This window comes from Narcine bancroftii, chromosome 1 (genome assembly GCF_036971445.1).
Source record: "Narcine bancroftii isolate sNarBan1 chromosome 1, sNarBan1.hap1, whole genome shotgun sequence".
NCBI classification, from domain to species: Eukaryota; Metazoa; Chordata; class Chondrichthyes; order Torpediniformes; family Narcinidae; genus Narcine; species Narcine bancroftii.
This window is the reverse complement of record NC_091469.1, coordinates 469,648,154-469,668,341: the sequence shown is the minus strand read 5'-3', so window position 1 is coordinate 469,668,341 and position 20,188 is coordinate 469,648,154. Positions and strand designations below refer to the sequence as shown.

Below are 20,188 nucleotides of genomic sequence, written 5' to 3'. Positions count from 1 at the left end.
TACATTACGTTCTATGTTCTATGATATTCCCATGATGGGGAGAGATCTGGGGGTAATGTCTCACTGCTGTTGATTCCAAGAAGTGATCCTTTATTCTATTTCAAAATAATGCCAAGGGATCCTCGGGAGAACAGTTAGGGTTGTGGTTTAGCACTCTCTTAGTGTTGAATTGGCAGGCCAGCACAGAATTTTGGGCTTGAGAAAGGAACTTGAGCCTTCTTTGAGAGTTTTTCGAGGAGGTTATCGGGAAATTTGATGAAGGAAAGCTGTGGATGTTGTCTATTTGGACTTTAGTTAGGCCTTTGACAAGGTCTTGCATGGGAGGTTAGTTAGGAAGTTTCAGACGCTAGGTATTCATGGTGAAGTAGTGAAATGGATTTGACGATGACTAGACAGGAAAAGACAGAGAGAAGTGGTGGATGATTGCTTATCAGACTGGAGGCCTGTTACTAGTGATGTGCCTCAGGGATCGGTACTGGGACCATTGATGTTTGTCTTCTATATCAATGATCCGGATGATAATGTGGTAAATTGGATCAGTATGGCGACGCACATCGCAATGCAAGCGAACCAGCTCTGCGTTTGTCATGGCTGCGGCCCGAGTTTTGCTTCTCTGGTAGTCAGAGGGGCCATGCACACGCATTTGGCTGCATTGTTATGTCACCACCCTTGCAGAGGCAGGACCTGCTGGTCGCCTTAAAAGATGCAGCGTGAGTTTTTCAAATTAAACTGTTGGAAATGAAACTGGCTAACTCTGTGTAGTCTCATTCTTTCACTCCCTCTCCATAGCTACCACTACATTTAGTGACCCCGACCAGCCCAGACAATTCTGGACTCTACATCATGGACACTGCAGCCGTCAACGCAGTAGCCATGAGCCATGAAATTACCAACCTTCTGGATGCTTCGCCCATGTACTTGGTTCAGGCAAGTGTGGAAGCGCAATTCCACCTCTGGCAGATGACCTCTGACTCGACAATGTTCTACCACGTCATCAGCTCCCTTGTTAAAGAGAATATAGCTAGGGTGGACAACCTAATACACGTAAATACCCAGCTCTCAAAAAGCACCTCCTAAGTACTTTTGGCTTGTCCAGATGACAGCACGCCACCAGGCTCAAGCACCTAGACGGCCTAGGAGACACACAATCCGCCCTCATGGATTAAATGCTCGTGCTGGCAGAGGGCCACAATGTTTGAGCAGGCTTTCCTGGAGCAGATGCCAAATGACATCCAGTTGGTGTAGGCGGATGAAAATTTTTTTGGATGAACATCAGGTCGTCGCCAGAGCAGACGTCCTGTGGCACACAAAATGTGAAAATTAGTCCACAATGAACCAGGTATCATGTCCCCACCCCAACCGAGCACAACCGTGCTCCAGCAAGCCACCAGAGGAACCAAACACTAACTGATGTTTTTATCACCATCACTGGGGAGCACAGGCACGAAAATGCAGGCAACCCTGCTCATTTCCGGAAAACGGCCAGGGCAGCCGCCGCTAATGGCCATGGTGGCTGGCTACATCAATAGCTTTTTGAACGTCACCGACAAGGTTAGTGGCCAAAGGTTCCTGGTCAACATGGGTGCTGAACTCAGCATCATCCTGCCAACCACACTGGAGACATGAATGCAATCACGAGGCTCCGGGTGGAAAACAATAACACCATCAAAACCTTCGGCATGCGCAATGTGCAAATACAGCTCAGCAACAAAATATTCCAGTGGAATTTCACACTGGCTGCGGTGGACACATCGCTCCTCGGTGCTGATTTCCTTTGGGCACATAGCCTAGTGCATGCCCGGACCTTTCAAACTGTCGAACTCCATGGTGAGCACCCCTAAGGACGAGTACAACTGCCTCCTGGATGAATTCCTAGCTATCCTCAAGCCAAAATTCAATTCTAACATGCCACAGCACAGGGTGCAACACCACATACCAACCCAAGGGCCCCCGCTCCACACCAAAGCCAGATAAACTGCAGTTGGCCAAAGAGGAATTTTCCCGGATGCAAGAGTTGGGTATAGTTCGCAGGTCTGACAGTCCGTGGACGTCCCAACTACCCATGGTCCCCAAGTCCTTAGGCGGGTGGCGGCCCTGCGGGGAGTGCCGCCGCCTTAATGACTCCACCACACCCGACCGCTACCCAGTCCCACAGATACAGGATTTCATGGCCAACCTTCACAGTGTGAAGGTGTTCTCCAAAGTCGATTTGGTGTGCGGCTATCATCAAATGCCCGTCCACCTGGACGACATTGGTAAGACGACCATTATCACCCCATTCGGACTTTTTGAATTCCTCCACATGCCTTTTGCCTCAAGAACATGGCACAAACCTTTCAGCACTTGATGGACGTGGTGGGCAGAGATTGGACTTGTGTTCATTTACTTAGATAACATAATCATCACAAGCAAGGAGCACGAGGAGCACAAGGACCATCTCTGGAGTCTCTTCACTTGCCTGTTGGAATTTGGACTCACGGTCAATGTGGCAAAGTGCCAATTCGGAAAAGACTCCATGCAGTTCTTGGGTCACACTATTACCGCGAACGGGGCGGCACCATCAGCGGAAAAGGTTGCAGCCATACACCAGTTTGCCCACCCCAACACCCTCAAAGGCCTCCAGGAATTCACAGGGATAGTTAACTTCTACAACCGATTCATCCCAAGGGCAGCACGCATCATGAGTCCACTGTTCACCATGTTATCGACTCCATTTCAGACGTACCCACAGTACTCACTGTGGATGCATCGGTGACAGCTATCAGGATGTCCATGAGCAATCCTTCGAAGGTCAATGGAGGCCACTGGCCTTTTTTAGCGATCACCTGCGCCTCCCCGAATTTAAATAAAGCACCTTTGACAGGGAGCTCCTAGCACTTTACCTGGCTATCAGGCATTTGCGTTATTTTCTGGAGGGCAGGCAAGGATCACAAGCCCCTTGTAAATGCCTTTGCCATAGCCAAGGGCCCCTGGTCAGCATGGCAACAATGCCACCTATCCTATATATCCAAGTTCACCACCGCCATCTGGCATCTTTCCAGCAAGGACAATGTCGTGGCCAACACACTCTCCCAACCTGCCATCCAGACCTTATCACCCGGGCTGGACTACTCCCGGATGGCACAGGCCCAAAAAGAGGATGAGGAAACACAGACCTTCTGCACAGACATCACTGGCCTCTGTCGGACAGCCCTGACACACTTCTGTATGATGTCTCCACTGTCGCACTGCATCCGGTTGTGCCACAGCAATGGAGGAACCAAATTTTCAAGGCTGTTCACGACCTCAGACATCTGTCCATTAAAACCATGAACAGCATAGTAGTGGAGAGATTCACGTGAACAGCCTGAAAAAACAAGTCGCTCAGAAGGCTCGCAATTGCATCCAGTGTCAAGCATCCAAAGTCCACCATCACATCAAGACCCCGGACCACCAGTTCGACCCTCCAAAGAAGCAATTCGAACATATACATGTCAACATCGTGGGCCCGCTGCCCGTCTCCCGAGACGCCTGGTACCTCTTCACAGTAATAGACCGTGCCATGAGATGGGCGGAAGCCATTCCTTAAAAGACACCTCAACTGATTCCTGCGCCAGGGCACTGCTCACACATTGGATCACAAGGTTTGTGGTACCAGCCCACATAACCACTGACAGAGGGGTGCAGTTTACAGCAGCACTGCGGACACAACTCGCAACGGTCCTGGGCATCAAGCTGCACCACACCACCGCCTATCACCCACAGTCCAACGGACTCGTTGTGCGTTTCCACTGCCACATGAAGTCAAAACTCATGGCCCATTTAAATGGCCCCAATTTGGTGGACGAGCTCCCCTGGGTCCTACTGGGCATCAGAACGGCACCTAAAGAGGACTTACAGGCATCCTCAGCGGAATTGATGAACGGCCCCACGCTAACCCTGCCAGGCAAATTCTTCCCACTGTCCCAAGACTCAAGCACCGAGGGGAAAGCATTGCTACAAGACCTACAGGACAGGTTAACATCTTTTTCACCCCTGCCTCACCCTTGCACCGTGGATGCTGGACTGCATCCACCCCCAAAGTCATATCAACCACAGACTTTGTATTCGTCCGCCACGGTCCACAACCCACCCCCCTCCAATGACCTTATGAAGGCCTGTACAAGGTCCTGCGCAACTCAAGCAAAAGTTTCTCACTGGACATAGGGGTAGGGAGGAACTGTTCACAGCAGACAGGCTGAAATCGGATGTTGCCCTGAGTTACAGGAAAAGGGTAAACAGATTAGGACTTTATTCCCTGAAGTGCAGAAGAATGAGTGGAGATTTGAAGAGGTATTTAAAATTATGAGGGGGATAGACAGAGTTAATGCAGATAGGCAAAGAGTAGGTGAGATATAACCAGATGAGTTAAGAGTGAAAGGTGAAAAGTTTAGGGGAATTTCTTCACACAAAGAGTGGTGGATTTGTGGAACGAGCTTCCAGCTAAAATGATGAATATGGGCTCAGTTTTAATATTTAAGAGGAATTTGGACAGGTACATGGATGGGTGAGGTATGGAGGGCTATGGACTGGGTGCAGGTCAGTGGGACAAAGCAAAAAAAATGGTTCGGCACAGACTAGATGGGCCAAAGAAGCTTGTTTCTGTGCTGTAATGTTCTATGATTCTATGGGTCTGACTCAGAAGGAAAAGTATTGTAGCAACAACATGGGAGCAAGCAGGGAAAGGAGCCGTATAAATCTTTTCAAATGGCAGCACAAGTCCCTAAGGCCTTTAAAAAGGTATAAAGATCTTTAACTTTGTAGAGAGGATGTATAAGTGAGGAGATTATACTAAAACAATAAAATACTAGCTCCTTCAGGATGAATATGAGCTTCACTGTCTAGGAAGGATGTTGAAAGGGGCAGAGCATAATAGCGTAGGGGAAGGAAGTGGAATTACAACTCTCCTGGGGGATTAAAATATTAAGCCCAAATTTAAAATTAATTTTAAATTTAAAATATATTAAAATTCTCGAGGGTTTACTTAGAAGCTTTTGGACATGGCAGCCAGAGGAAAGAAAGCAGCAAAAGCGAAGGAAACTGGAAGTAAAGATACTAAAAAAACTGAGGAAGAACAGCCTATCTTACAGCTGGAGCCTGGGCCTCAAGTTTCGAAGCCCCCGCAACAGGCTCGTGCGTTGATGGCTTACTTCCAGCCAAAGCCAGCACCACCTCCCGAGGGCAGTGGGTCGATCCAGATCTCCCCTCAAGAATACACTAACATTATGTGCATGCGCAAAGGTTTATTTCTGTTCCATATGCCTGAAGAAAGAGATTATGCATTGGAATGGTCACTCCATAGCACTATTCCCAGTCGTGCTGGTGGAGTGAAAGAGCTGCAAGCCGATATATCAGACATGCCAGAGCTGTCAGGAGTATCTGCAGTTTTGACAGCTGGTGATCAAGAGAAGAAGAGGATCAAGAAGAATCAGATCAAGATGAAGATGAACAAGAAGATGGAGAAGAAATACCAGGGCTTTGGGTTTTGAAAAAAAAACCAAATATGAAAGATCTTTACTTACTAATAATGGGTCAATATCAAGTTATAAGGGCTGATATTGGAGATGTTAGATTTGATATGAAGGAAGTTAAAAATAAAATGTCGACATGTGCTTCAGAGGTGAAGGATGTTAAAGCAACAGTTCAAAGAGTTGATTTGGATCTGCAGAGAGTTAAAAATTATATGGATATTCATAATTTTAGAATTGAAAGAAATGAAAATTTGGATATGCTCTAGGAAAAACAGAGGAAAGAAATAATGGATAAGATGGATATGTTGAAAAATCAAAGTAGACGGAATAATGTTAAGATTATTGGATTAAAGAAGAATTTGAAGGAAGTGGCAATCATGTGGAATTTTTTCAAAAATGCATTCATGGAATTTTGGGAGAAGAGAATGTTTCAAATGGAAGTGAATTGGAAAGGGGTCATAGAGCTTTACGGAGGAAACCACTGACTAATCAACCACCTAGAGGTACATTGATTAAATGTTTGCGATATCAAGACAAAGAGAACATTTTAAAATTGGCAGTTCAGAAAGCAAGGCAGAACATGGGACCTATGATTATTGATGGAAATAAAATGTTATTTTATGCCAATTTAAGTAAACCAGTGGGAGATAGAAGGAAACAATTCAATCCAGTAAAGGCGATACTTTAGAAGAAAGGCTGTAAGTTTACTTGTAGATATCCAGCTACAATGAAGGTGTTTTTGGTGAATGAATGACCTAAGTTCTTTATGGATGAAGATTTCTTTGTTTTTCTCTTATTATTTGTTTTTTTTCCCCAACATTAATGTTTGTTATTGTCATTGTAGTATGAGTGAGCCATCTTGGTTTATAGGTGGAGGGAGGGGATTGGTAGAGACATGGGGTTGTATATAAAGACATAAAGAAAAAGAATGCATGTTATTGTGAATTGCCGTCGTTGACAGGATGCGGTATATGACTGTACAAGCTTGTGTGAAAATATAAATAAAGTATAAAAAAATAGAAGCACAAAGATTTGCAGAATTGCTTCCTACTATTAAGGAAGAACAGCAACAATTATTAAGTCCTCAGCGAGAAGTTCAAAGAGAGGTGCTGTGGATCCAAATTACACTGAAGGCAGTTATGCCGAAGCAGATTGCAAGCTGTCAAAAGGAGTCTCATTTGGAGCTAGAATCTCATCTTTAATTGATGATGATCAAGTTAATGTTTTCCTTGAAGTGGCGGGCGATTTATTATTTCCTAATGTGTGATTAATTCATTTTTCCTCTTGGGGGGTTGGATGTTCTTCCTTGCTTGCCCAAACCATTATGTTCCATATCGTGGCAGCTGCCATGACCCGCATGGTGGAGAGAGATAGTGCTGTTATATTTTTATTCAGCACTTTTTTGGTGATTTTTAAAATAGTTTTTTAAGTATTAATTTTCTTGTTTGTTTTTTACTGGATTTTTCTTTTTTTAAAATTCGTTTTCTATTTTCTTTTTAAAGGACAGAGATGCACACAGGAGTTGGTTTGAGTTGATAAAGAGACGTTGGAGAATGGGATTGGAAGAGATTTTCATTTGGGATAATGGATGATAAAAATATTGTTTTAGCTTTAATGTTAATGGGATAAATAGTAAAATTAATAGGAAAATAATATTAAGTTATATGATAAAGATGTAGGTTGATATTGCATTTTTACAAGAAACTCATTTGACGGAAAAAGAACATTCTAAATTAAAACGGGATTTGGTTGGCCCAGTTATCGCTTCATCGTTTAATGCTAAAGCAAGACGGGTGGCTATATTAATTAAAAAATCATTACCAGTAAAAATGTTTGATACTACAATAGATCCTGTGGGGAGATACATTTTGATTAATTGTCAGATTTATTCTGAAATGCAGACATTTATGAATATTTATGCACCAAATGGAAATAAGGAAAACTTTATAAAGAATACTTTTTTACTCTTAGTGGAAGTGCAGGAAAAGGTTTTAACAGGAGGAGATATTAATTATTGTCTTGATCCATTATTGGATTAATCAACTAAAACAGTAATAAGAACTAAAGCGGAGAAGGTTATATTAAGTTTTATGAAGCAATTAAATTTAGTCGATATTTGGTGAAAGTTAAATCCTAGAGAGATTGTTCTTTATATTCTCAAAAACATGATTTTTATTTGAGAATAGATTTTTAAATTATCAGCACAGTTGCAAGGAAGGATTACTAAAGTTGAGTAAAAAGCAAGAATACTTTCTGATAATTCACCACTTTTATTGATATGTTCAACTTTAGAGGATGGAAATATACCCTATAGATGGAGGTTTAATATTGCATTATTAAAAAAGAGTAGATTTTTGTGATTTTATAAAAAAGAAAATTCAATTATTTTTAGAAGTTAATTTTTATTCAATATATAATAAATGCATTATTTGGGATGTGTGAAAAAGGGTCAAATAATAAGTTAATCAGCTAAAATTAAAAATGGAATATATAATAGAGACAAATGAATTAGAATAGGACATAGGAAAATTAGAAAAAGATCTACAAAATAATCCTTCTGAAGAAAAAAACAATTAATTAATTAAAAAAATAAATATAATACTATCCAGACTTATAGAACAGAAAAATTAATTCAAAGAACTAAACAGATATTATGAATTAGGAGAAAGAGCTCATGAAGGTTTATAGCATGGCAATTGAAAGCTGAACAGACATCTAGAGTCATTAATACAGTTAAAGAAATCTCAGGGACTATCATATATAAACCACAATATATAAATGATGTATTGAGGGAATTTTATTCTGGATTATATCATTCAGAATCAGTACATGATGAAAATAAGATTGATAGGTTTTTATCTCAAATTACTTTACCTAGTCTGAATGATGGGGAACATAAATATTTGAATGTAGTATTTACAGTAAGGGAAATTAGTTAGGTAATGAGTTAAATGCAAAATAATAAATCACCAGGAGAAGATGAATTTCCTGTAGAATTTTATAAGAAATTTAAAGATCTTTTAATACCTCCATTTATGGCTGTTAAATTATGCTATGAAGGTACATTCTTTGCCAGAATCCTTTTTAATGGCAATTATTACAGTAATTCTGAAAAATATAGAGATCCAATGAAACCACTGTCATGTAGACCAATTTCATTATTATATGTTGATTATAAAATATTAGCTAAAAGAATAGCAAATAGATAGACAAAATTTGTACCAAAATTAATAGAAAAGGATCAAATTGGTTTTATTAAAGGTCAGAAGTCTGCAGATAATGTAATGAGGCTTCTTAATTTAATAAGCCTGGTTCAAAAAAGGGGAGGCCTGAGGGGTGGCAGTTACTTTGGATGCTGAAATGGCATTTAACAGATTAAAATGAGATTTCCTCTTTAAAGTTTTAAGAGAAATGTAAATTGGGTTTGATTTTTATAGATTGGGTTATAATTATATAAAAAAACCCTATTGCAAAAATAGTGACAAATGGACAGATTTCAACATGTTTGATTTAATGAGGTCAAGTAGATAAGGTTGTCCATTGTCATCAACTTTACTTGTTTTATCAATAGAACCATTAGCTGACTTAATACAATGAGATTCAAAGATTGTGGGTATTAAGGTAAAACAAGAAATATATAAAATAAATTTATTTGCAGATGATGTTTTGATTTATTTAACAGATCCTTTAAATTCTTTGCAACAACTTAAAAGAATATGGATATATATTGGGATATAAATTGGGAGAGAGTGAGATTATGTCTTTAGTTAATAGGGATTATCAGAAATGTAAGGAAGTTATTGAATCTAGATGGCGAGATCTTGGAATAAAATATGTAGGTATTTGTGTGCAATCAGATTTGACAAAAATATTTAAATTAAATTATTTATTTTATTAAAGAAAATTTAAAAAGATTTGGAATATGTTATCTATTACTTTAATGGGTACAGTACAGTAAATTGTGTTAAGATTAATGTTTTTCCTCAAATTATTTATTCCAATCAATTCCAATTTCAATTCCTCAATTTTTTTTAAAGGAATTAAATGTTTGTGTTAGAACATTTTTAGAAAAGGAAAAGTGGCTAGGGTTTCTTTGGAGAAATTGACATGGAAATATGATTTAGGAGATTTCCAGATCCCCAATTTTATGCATTATTATAAAGCAGCACAGTTGAGATTTATTAATGTAATGTATGAGTTAAATAATGAATTGGATAAAATAGGAGAAACTGATCCACAACACTTTATTTATAAATGGAATGTAAGATTGTTAATAGCAAATAAAGAAACACCCATGATGAAATATGTAACTGGACTTTGGAATAAAATTGATAGAGATTGGAGAACTTTGTTTCAAAATAGACTTATTCCATTTTCTATGGAAAATACATTTTTTAAAATTTGGAAAAGTTGTGGTATTAAGAAAATTAAAGATAGTTTTGAAGCTGGGAAATTTATTATTTTTAGTAGAGCAAAGTAAAAATATAACATATTGTAAATACAAAATTTTGTTATTGTCAAATTAAGAGATTTCTTTCTGAAATTTTTGGTCAAGATTTAGTATTGCCACGAGAGACAGAGGTAGAAATATTATTAAGTAATAGGAATGTAAAGAGATTTATTTCAGAGATGTATAAATTATTACAAAAGAAGACTTAAAAAAAGGGAGTTCACAAATCAAGACATAAATGGGAAGTAGAGTTAAATAAACAAATAGATGAATGTCGATGTATTCAGATATGTAGAGTATGAAAAGTACAATAAATGTAAAATATCAGTTAGTTCAATATAATTTTATTCATCAGTTATATTGAACACCACAAAAGTTGCATAATTTCATTTATATTTATTCAGATTTATGTTTTAGATGTGGACAAGAAGTTGGTACTCTTTTGCATTTGACCTGACAGTGTTCCACAATTAAACCTTTTTGACTTGAAATGGGTAATTTATTAGAATGAATAACTGGAATAAGATTCCCACAGGATCCAATGTTATTTTTACTGGGAGATATTAGAGGAATTAAACCTAAATTAAAACTTAATATGTATCAAGTAAAATTTGTTCAAATTGCTTTGGCAATAGCTAGAAAATGTATTGCTGTAACTTGGAAGACATGTAGAAGTTCGGAGTTGTATTCCACTTGAGTAAATTACTTACAATTGAAGATATAAATATCATATATTTTTTGAAATATGGATCCCATATTTACAAATTGTTGCTATTAAAATTTACATGAATCTCAAACGTTCTCCATGAAAAGTATTAGAAAGTGAAGTGTTCCTGTTATGGTTTTTTTGTCCATTTTCTTTTTTTTTCTTCATTTTTAGTTTGTAGAAGGTTGGAGGAGGGGGATTTAGAGGTAGTTTTTCTTTCTTTTTTTTCCTTTTTTTATATATGAAATTTAAAATAGTGTGATATGTTTGTTAAGTGGTTTTATGGCAAATAAAATGATAAAAAATTTAAAAAAAAGGTAATTGAAGAAGTTTTCTCAAATTGAGCTGGAAAAGCTGTTCCCCTTAGGACAGTTTTGATAAAGGTGTACAAAATCCTATTGGATTTGATAAGGGCAGATAAGAAGAAACTTGCCTAGAAGTGTCTTTTTGCCATTTTTCACATGTTAGATTAGCACTGTAAAATTCCCCAATGGCATTTTAAAAAGCTCTAAAATAAATCATGAAATGTATTGGTTGCAGGGCAGGACCAACAGCCTCCCTTGAGTAAAGCTACCTGCTTCTGGAGTATCGCATGTAAGGAGGGATTGCATTTTATGTGACCAAGGGTCACATCATGATGCACTTAAACACTGTTTCACTGGGCAAATAACAAACTGTTGGAGGAACTCAACAGGTCAGGCAACATTCATGGAGGAAAATGGTCAAAATCCTGCTTTAGGACCTGCTGAATTCCTCCAGTAGTTTGATTTTTGCTCTAGATTCCAGCACCTTCAGTTTACTGTGCCTCCAAGGGCTCTTTCATTGTCGATTTCATGGGAAAGGATTGGAAGAGTTCTCCCAGATGCACAGAGAAACCTGTACAGACTGTACAATGCATGGGAAGACAGCTTTAATGTGCAAAGACCACATCAGTCAGGAAGTTTCCAGGGCATTTAAACAGGAAAATCTGCAGCTGCTGGGGTCAAATTCAATACATAAATATGCTGGAGAAACTCAGGAGCTCACAGAGTATGCATAAGAAGCAAAGGGTAACTGACTTTCTGGGCCTGGATCAGGAATAAGGGAAAAATCAGGCAGACTCCAGAATAAAAAGGATGGGGAGGGGGAGGAGAAGAGGAAAGGAGAGGAGAGGAAAGGAGAGGAGAGGAGGGAGGAAGGGAGAGGAGAGGAGGGAGGAAGGGAGAGGAGCAGAGGTTCAGGGATATTAGATGGATACGGGTGAAAGAGAGAAAAGCTGAGAAGTGATAGGGAAGAGGGCAGAGGGATAAAAGAGAGTTGGGAATGGAAGGGAGGTGTGGAGCTGGAAGACAGAGGGATACAGAAAGAGGAGAGAGGGTCAATGGAAGTTGGAGAAGTGGATGTTAATGCCATCAGGTTGGAAACTAAGAGCATGAGTATATTCAAGGAACACTTAACATCCACTTTTGAAAGCTCTGCAATACTTCTAGGTACACATGTAAAGGTTCCTGTTCTGCTGGTAGAGCCTTTCTTAACTTCTACAATGCCCCCAGTGTGAAGGTGAGTGCTGGAAATGGAGGGAGCAGTTGATGCTGGGAGAAGAAGAAATGGGATTTTGGGTAAAGGGTGATTGATGGTCATCATGGGCTCAATGGGCTGAAGGGCCACGTTATCTGTAAGGAGTTGGTACGTTCTCCCCGTGTCTGCATGGCTTTCCACAGGGGCACTGGTTTCCTCCCACAGTTCGAAATGTACCAGGGCTGTAGGTTAATTGGGTGTAAATTGGGCGGCAAAGACTCATGGGCCGAAATGGCCTTTTATGACCGCAGAGCCCACCTCACTGGCAAAAGACAAAGGAGGAAAAACCTAACCCCAACCCACCAATTTTCCGCTGCAATCGTGTCTGCCTGTCCCGCATCGGACTTGTCAGCCACAAACGAGCCTGCAGCTGACGTGGACTTTTACCCCCTCCATAAATCTTCGTCCGCGAAGCCAAGCCAAAGAAGAAGAAGATGTCTACATTTAAAATTTAAAACTGCAAGCCTCCTCTGCCTCCATCTACTTGTGTTGACACGAGAGACTGCAGATGCTGGAACCTGGAGCATAAATAAACTGCTGGTGGAACTCAGCAAATCAAGCAGCATCTGTGGAGGTGAAGAGACAGTCAACATTTCAGGTCAAGACCCTGCCTCACACCCGACTGCTTGACTTGCACAAAAGTGGCAGAGAAACTCAGCAGGTCACCCAGTAAAGTCACTCGATGTTTTGGGTCTGAACCCTTCAGCAAGAAAGGTTAAAATCAGGCAGACGCTGAATAAAAAGGTGGGGGGAGTTTGACTTGTGTGTTTATTTTATGCTGTCATTGACGTGTTCCCCCCCCCCCACCCAGGGTGAGGCCAAACACAAATTAGAGGAACAACACCTCAGATTCCAGTTGGATCATCCACAACCTCATGGAACTGTAATGATATAATATTTTGGGGAATTTGTAAGATTTAGAGTAGGTTACATACATGCACACATTTTAAAACAGATCTTATTTAAGACTGAAGAAATATTGAAGATCTCTGGAGAATGTTATGCACTTTCACAAGTAGGTGTTAACGAACTAACATCATAAAATGAATGATCATTGTTATGAGCCAGGATAGCTACAAGTACCTTTCTGCAGGGTGCTTACAGGAAGGTCACTCCTGGGTTTTGTTTATCTGACAACAGCTTGAGCAAAAGAAAGAACTCGGGTTGTTTGCTGAAGAAGGTGGGGGTTTTGCAAGTGAGTCACATGGGGCTTTCTGGCAGTCTCAGTTAGTTGGAGAGAGAGAGGGGGAGAGAAGAGAAGTCCTCTCAGTTTGTGTGTGTGTGACACTGAAAAGCAATTGAACAGTGCAAGCCAGGAAGAACTGGTTGAAACTGATGAAAAGTTCCAAAAGCAGTGGATGGCTGGAAGTGCTATCTGTATGATGTTTCTCTTGGAATAAGAGGAATGGAACTCTGTGGTAGCTTGAAGAAAGAAGTTATCATCTGGAAAACCCTGGTGGGGAAAGTTTAATCAGTGAGACCTTGAGGTGACTAATGGTGGTACCTCAGTTGTGGAAATCCTGGAACAACAAATCTCTCTTTGCAAATCCTACAAGAACCTTCCTGAGCGGTAAACATTTACCTTTCAAGCATCAAAGCCTGGTGAACTTTATACATATTGAATTCTGTGCACAGTATAAGAATTGCCTGTATCCAGAGAACTTGGAAGAAGGAGAAGTGAGATTGAACTGTGAACCAAAGAACTTTTCTTAAATTTACACACATTTTACATACACATGCGCTTAGAATTAGAAGGGGGTTAATTTGGGTTAGTCACGTATAGAGTTAAGTTAAAGTTTGATTCTATTTTCATGTTAAAAAATAACTTTTGTTTTAAAAACCACTCATCTTGGTGAATGTCTGTTGCTGCTGGGTTTTAGGGTCCTTTTGGCTCATAACAGTACGAACATTGAATTCTCCTCAGGTTCCCCACACCCCCTCTGTCCTTCTCTCTTCTGACCCATCCAGGTCCTCTCACCCATATCCAAACAGCCTGTTTCCCAATTCCTATCCCCACTCCCACTTCATTCCATCTGCCTATCACACACTCAACCCACTGGGTTCCCTTATTCCCCTCTCCCAACTGTTCCCATCTGCCCACTCTCCCTCCCTTGTCTGGTTCCACTCATCACTTCCCTCTCTTATCAGATTCCATAATTGGTATATTTTATCTAGGAAGATTGGAGCAAAAATCAGAAAATGCAGATGCTGGAATCCAGAAAACCAAACTCTGGAAAAAACATAGTGGGCCAGGCAGTAACTGTGGAAGTAAACATGAAAATAGAATTAAATTTTAACTTAACTCTATATGTGACTAACCCAAATTAACCCCCTTCTAATTGGGGGAGAGGATATGGGACCCAGTGGGTTAGATATTTACTCTCATATTCATGAAACAGTATGTATTTATTTATATTTATGAATACTTGTCCTGCATATTTATTGTTTGTATGTGTGTTATGTCTGCTTGTGTGTTTGCGTGTTTTGCACCAAGGACTGGAGAACACTATTTCATTGGGTTGTACTTGTGCAATCAAATGACAATAAACTTGACTTGACTTCTAGGCAGATATAACAAGCAATTTTGAAGAAATAAATAAGGAAATAATGTAGGTTGGAATGTCCATTCACTTCCCAACCAATACTTTGTTCAATGGCAATTTACCATTAGATACAGTATTAGTTCCTTATATAAATTCATTTTGAGTATTTCATTAAAATCTGTAAAAAAATCCAACCATCTTTAAGGTCTTCAAAATTTGTATTTCAATGTACATCTGCTTTACAAAATAGGTTAGTATTCTTATAATAACATTCTACTAACCTGCATGGCGATCCTTCCATTCATGTCATCACCTTGTTTTCCTATAAATAGAAATAAGAGCACTCATTTTAGAAATTTTATTTATAAATCAATTGTCATTAAATTAAAGAATATTCAAATCCTGCAGCTCCTCTACCTTTTCTTTTATACCCTCTCCACCTCACATGCCTTTTGTGAACTTCGAAATAACTAGCACATTAACTGGCATGGTAGTAAACCAAAAAGTGCTGGCATTCCTCATGTTTCATTCCATTCGTCACCAATTGCACAGATTGCTATACATCGACCAGACTGCTTCACTGTAGTTAGATCAGGGGAAGATTAAGAGTGGTGGGGAGGAAGGTGGAGACGCTGTGAGGTAAGAGGGGGTGACATAATTCAAAATTGCAAAGAGAACCTGACACACACACCAAAGTACACATCTCCAAAACCAGGACCACCCCCCAGGCAAGATGAAAGCTGCAAACTCTTGATGTTTCAACCTGAAACATTGACCATCCTGATTCTCCCATTGATGCTGAGTGGCACACTTTCTACCAGCAGGTTGTTTTATGCTCCAGATTCCAGCATCTGCAGCCCCTCATCTGTCTACCCAGAAATCCAATTGAATGACAAACTCAGCTGCTTCTCTTCTCAATAGAACTTAGGACATAAGGAAGAGCAAATCCAAGCTTTAGCAGTGCACTTCTAGATCGTGAGTGGGGCAGGCACTGAAAACAGAAAAAATGAGTCATGCCTTGTAGCTTTACAATGGAATTTTATCATGAGAACGGCAAGTGTAGTAGTTGGCGCCCCGCTGTTACAGGGCCACCGACCAGGGTTTGAATCTGTTGCTGTCTGTAAGGAGCTTGTATGTTCTCCCCATGTCGGTGCTCTGGGTGCTCAGGTTTTCTCACACCCTTCAAAACGTTCCAAGTTGTGGGTCAATTGGATGTAATTGGGCGTCATGGGCTCGAGGGCCAAAAGGGCCTGTTACCATGCTGTAGGTTTAAATTTAAATTTAACTGTGTATCCTGACAAAACCGCAGAAAAGCGGTTCCCTTGTTGAACACGTGGTGGGAATTGAGTATGAATGATTTTTTAAATACGAAATTTCTATGTATCTATCTTCCACTTGCTCTACTTTCAGGAGTAAATGTCCTTTGATGCAGTTTCTCCTTCCTCTAGTCCTTACAAATTAATGACTTTGTTTGCTGAACAATAGACTTGTGGGTTGTGCACCCTATTCCAATTGCAGTTCTGTGTTCAAGGGGATGTTGACATTAAATATTGTTTCAGACAATTTACAAGCTTCCTCAAATAAAAAAATCCATTGACCCAGGAAAATAATGGTACTGTTCTTCAGCAGATAAATGGTTGTTATCTGTCAGTTTCAATATGATATGGCTATCTCATGGTTATGAATGGATAGAAATATTCTTTTCTAAATCAGTATGTGAGACCACAGGATTATGGATTTTTAAAATCTATTTGGAAATCTGTCTGTTAAGGAGCTTTTCAGGAACTGTGATCAAAATGTAAGTAGTAGAGACATAGATAATTGCAACATTGTGAAGACATTTAGATGGGCACATGAACAGGTAAGGTTTAAATGGACGTGGGCCAAACACAGGTTAATGAAACTAACATGGTAGGCAATTTAGTCGACAAAGACAAGTTGGGGTGAAAGGCCTGTTTCAGCATTGTAAAATTCTATGACCATGCAACTTTAAAGTGATTTAATTCACATTGAAACCAGGCTCTTAAAAATGAACAAAGTAACATAGCATGAGTTTTCTATGGTAGACTGGGAAAGAACATTAACATGGTACTATGGCAACACACAAATTTGCTGCGATGAACCGGCTCCGCTTGTTGCTCGCGGTCGGCGGGGCAATCATGGCAGAGATGGCAACACGTTCCCATCTCTTCCGCTCCATGATGAAAGTTAGTGTGCGTGTTTGCATCAGCGTGACGCAAGTGGCAAGGCGTTTGCGCGGTCCGACTGTACAGTTGAAAAGCAAGCGCGCCAAGTTTAAATAAACATTCATCTTGCAACCTGAGAGTTCACAGTCTTTGTCTCCAGGCTGTTCCTTCGCTCGCGTCCCGCACATTACAATGGATGACCCCCCCCAATGAGTCTCCACATTCTGAAGACTCTTACTACATGGATCCCAGAGCAATTGGCGCCGTAGCATTCAAGCTACTCACGTTTTGGACCAACCGGCCCTGCACTTGGTTCAGCCAGGCGGAGGCCCAGTTCCAAATCAAGCAAATCTCCTCAGAGGCCACCAGGTATTTCTACGTTGTCAACCATTCAGCCGCTCCATGGAGTACAGCAACATATTTTGACCAAGGGACCGCCCATTTCCTCTCAGGCCTACAAGCTCAAGCTTGCCAAGGATGAGTTTGCTCACATGGAAGAGCTGGACATTGTCTGCAGATCAGACAGCCCATGGTCCTTGCCACTAGACATGGTACCGAAGGCCAACAGCAGCTTGGGACCCTGCGGCGACTACAGGAGATTAAATGACGTCAGCATTCCTGACAGGTTTCCAGTCCCACACATAGAGGACTTCTCAGCCATCCTCAAGGGTGCCTGTATTTTCTCCAAGGCCAACCTCATCAGGGTCTACCATCAAATCCTGGTCTACTCAGAAGATGTACAAAAAAAAGGCCATTATTGCCCCTTTCGGCCTTTTTGAATTTCTACAGATGCCCTTTGGCCTTAAAAAACACAGCCCAAATGTTGCAGTGGATAATGGACACCGTAGGGCGTGATGTGCCCTACCTCTTCATTTACCTGGATGACATCCTGGTGGCAAGCACTAGGCTCGAGGAACACGTCGCCCACCTCCACCAACTGTTTTCCAGCCTACGCCAGTTTGGCCTCACCATCAACCTGGCCAAATGTGAATTTGGCTGCCAGGATATATATTTCTTGGGCCATCGTTTAACCAAGGACAGCGCAGTGCCCCTCCCAGACAAAGTAGAGGCCATTCACCAGTTTCTGCAGCCTACCACCCTTAAAGGCCTGCAGGAATTTGTAGGGATGGCCAATTTCTACAACAGGTTTATTCCCCTGGATGCTGCTATTATGCGACCTCTCTTCGACCTCATATCTGCCTCCATGAAAGAGCTCCATTGGACCGCTGAGGATTTGGCGGTTTTCAAAAAGACAAAAGATGCCTTCATCAGCTTGACCATGCTCATACACCCATACATGGCGGCCCCCATCGCCCTTACGTCTGCAATTGCAACAGGAGCAGTCCTCCAGCTGTTCATAAACCAAACATAGAAGCCACTTGCCTCTTTTAGTCGCCATTTGCCCCCGCTGAGGCAAGTACAGTGCCTTCAAGAGGGAATTGCTGGCCCTTTATCTGGCCATTCATCATTTCTGTTATTTCCTCAAGGGCAGAAGCCTCATGGTCTTCACTGACCACAAGCTGCTGACCTTCGCCTTCACTAAAGTCTCCGACACGTGGTTAGTACATCAGCAGCAAAACCTATCATATATCTCCAAATTTACCACTGACATACACCATCTTCCAGGCAAAGGCAACTTTGTCACGGACACCCTCTCCAGACTGGCCATCTGCCCCTTGTCGCAGGGTGTAGACTACTACAAGTTGGCCTGCACACAGAAGATGGACCCGGGCACAGCATGTTTCTGCACAGCACTGACTGGCCTTCAGCTAGTGGACCTGCCCCTCAACGATGGGAAGACCACTATCCTCTGAGACATTTCCACTGAGATCCCTCGGCCAGTGGTCCCAGTGAAATTATGACAGGAGGTGTTCCACCTAATACGTGGTTTGTCTCACTCCTCCATCCGTACCACAGTCCACATGTTCGTCTGGCAAATGCATCACAGAGTTGGCACGTGCATGCCCCAACTACCAACTGGCAAAGGTCCAGACTCACATCCAGCCACCAATTCAGGATTTCAAACCCACTATGTGTTGTTTCCAGCATGTCCAAGTGGACATCATTGGGCCCCTCCCTGTACCTAAGGAGCAGCAATACCTCCTCACCATGATGGACAGACACACTAAGTGGCCAGAGGCAGTTTCCCTTCCTGACATAGCCACAGACACCTATGCCAGAGCATTCCTCACCTCCTAAATCACCTGTTTCGTTGTTCCACCACACATCACCATGGTCCTTGGAGCCCAATTCATCATCCCTGTGGTCTGACCTGGCCAAAGTCCCGGGCACTGATCTGTAAAACACCATGGCATACCACCCCCAATCCATTGGTCTGGTTGAGCAGAACCATTGCCACCACAAGGCGTCCCTGATGGTATCCCTTGATGGACCCACTGGGTATACAAGCTTCCCTGGGTCCTCCTGGGCATCCGCACAGCCCCCAAAGAGGACCTATGGGCCACCACTGCCGAACTGCTCTATGGTGAGACCCTCACAGTGCCAGGTCAGTTCTTAACCCCATCCTCACAACAGCTCCAGGACTCCTGTGTGAACATGCAGCACCTCCGTCATAAACTCGGTAATCTAGCACCCCCCCCCCCCCCCACCCCCAACAACCCTATCCAGACACGGCAGCCCTCCAACTCATGTACCCACAGATTTAATGTCTTGTGATTTAGTGTTTGTGCACAGGGGCGGCCACAGAGTGCCACTCTAGCATCCCTATGAGGGACCCTACAAAGTACTCCACTGCACCACCTCGACTTTTACTTTGACAGCGAGGAGATTTTCATGGTAGACTGCCTGAAGCCAGCACATCTGGACCTGATGCAGCCGGTCCCTGTGCAGTGGCCACCACACAGAGGCAGACCTCCCACACGCCAAGTCACCATCGATGCTGGTTCTTGGGTGGGGGGTGGGGGGGAAATTATGTGGTGATGCACAAATCTGCTGTGATGAACGGTCCAAGCTTGTTAAGCACGGTTGGCAGGGAAGTCACAGCAAGCGACGCGTTCCCATCTCTTCCACTCCACAATGGAAGTTGGCATGCACGCTTGTGTCACTGTAATGTAAGTGGCAAGGCATTCGCGCGGTATGACTGTACAGCTGAAAAGCAAGCACACAAAGTTTAAATAAACATTCCTGCTGTGACCTCAGAATTCACAGTCTGTTCGCACACTCGTGTCCAGCACATTAAAGGACAACATACGCAAACAATGGCTGATATCTGCTAATATAGATATATATATCTATAT

The 20,188-nt window shown here is 41.7% G+C and overlaps 1 protein-coding gene across 1 annotated transcript in view; it reads right to left on the bottom strand.

Moving 5' to 3' along the window:
- The window catches only part of ptprn2 (protein tyrosine phosphatase receptor type N2), a 1,138,884-nt gene that overhangs the window by 669,084 nt on the left and 449,612 nt on the right, over positions 1 to 20,188 (bottom strand). Inside the window, exon 8 of the mRNA XM_069914734.1 lies at positions 15,027 to 15,067. Within this exon, the coding sequence (XP_069770835.1) occupies positions 15,027 to 15,067 (41 nt within the window). The remainder of the gene's footprint in view (positions 1 to 15,026; positions 15,068 to 20,188) is intronic.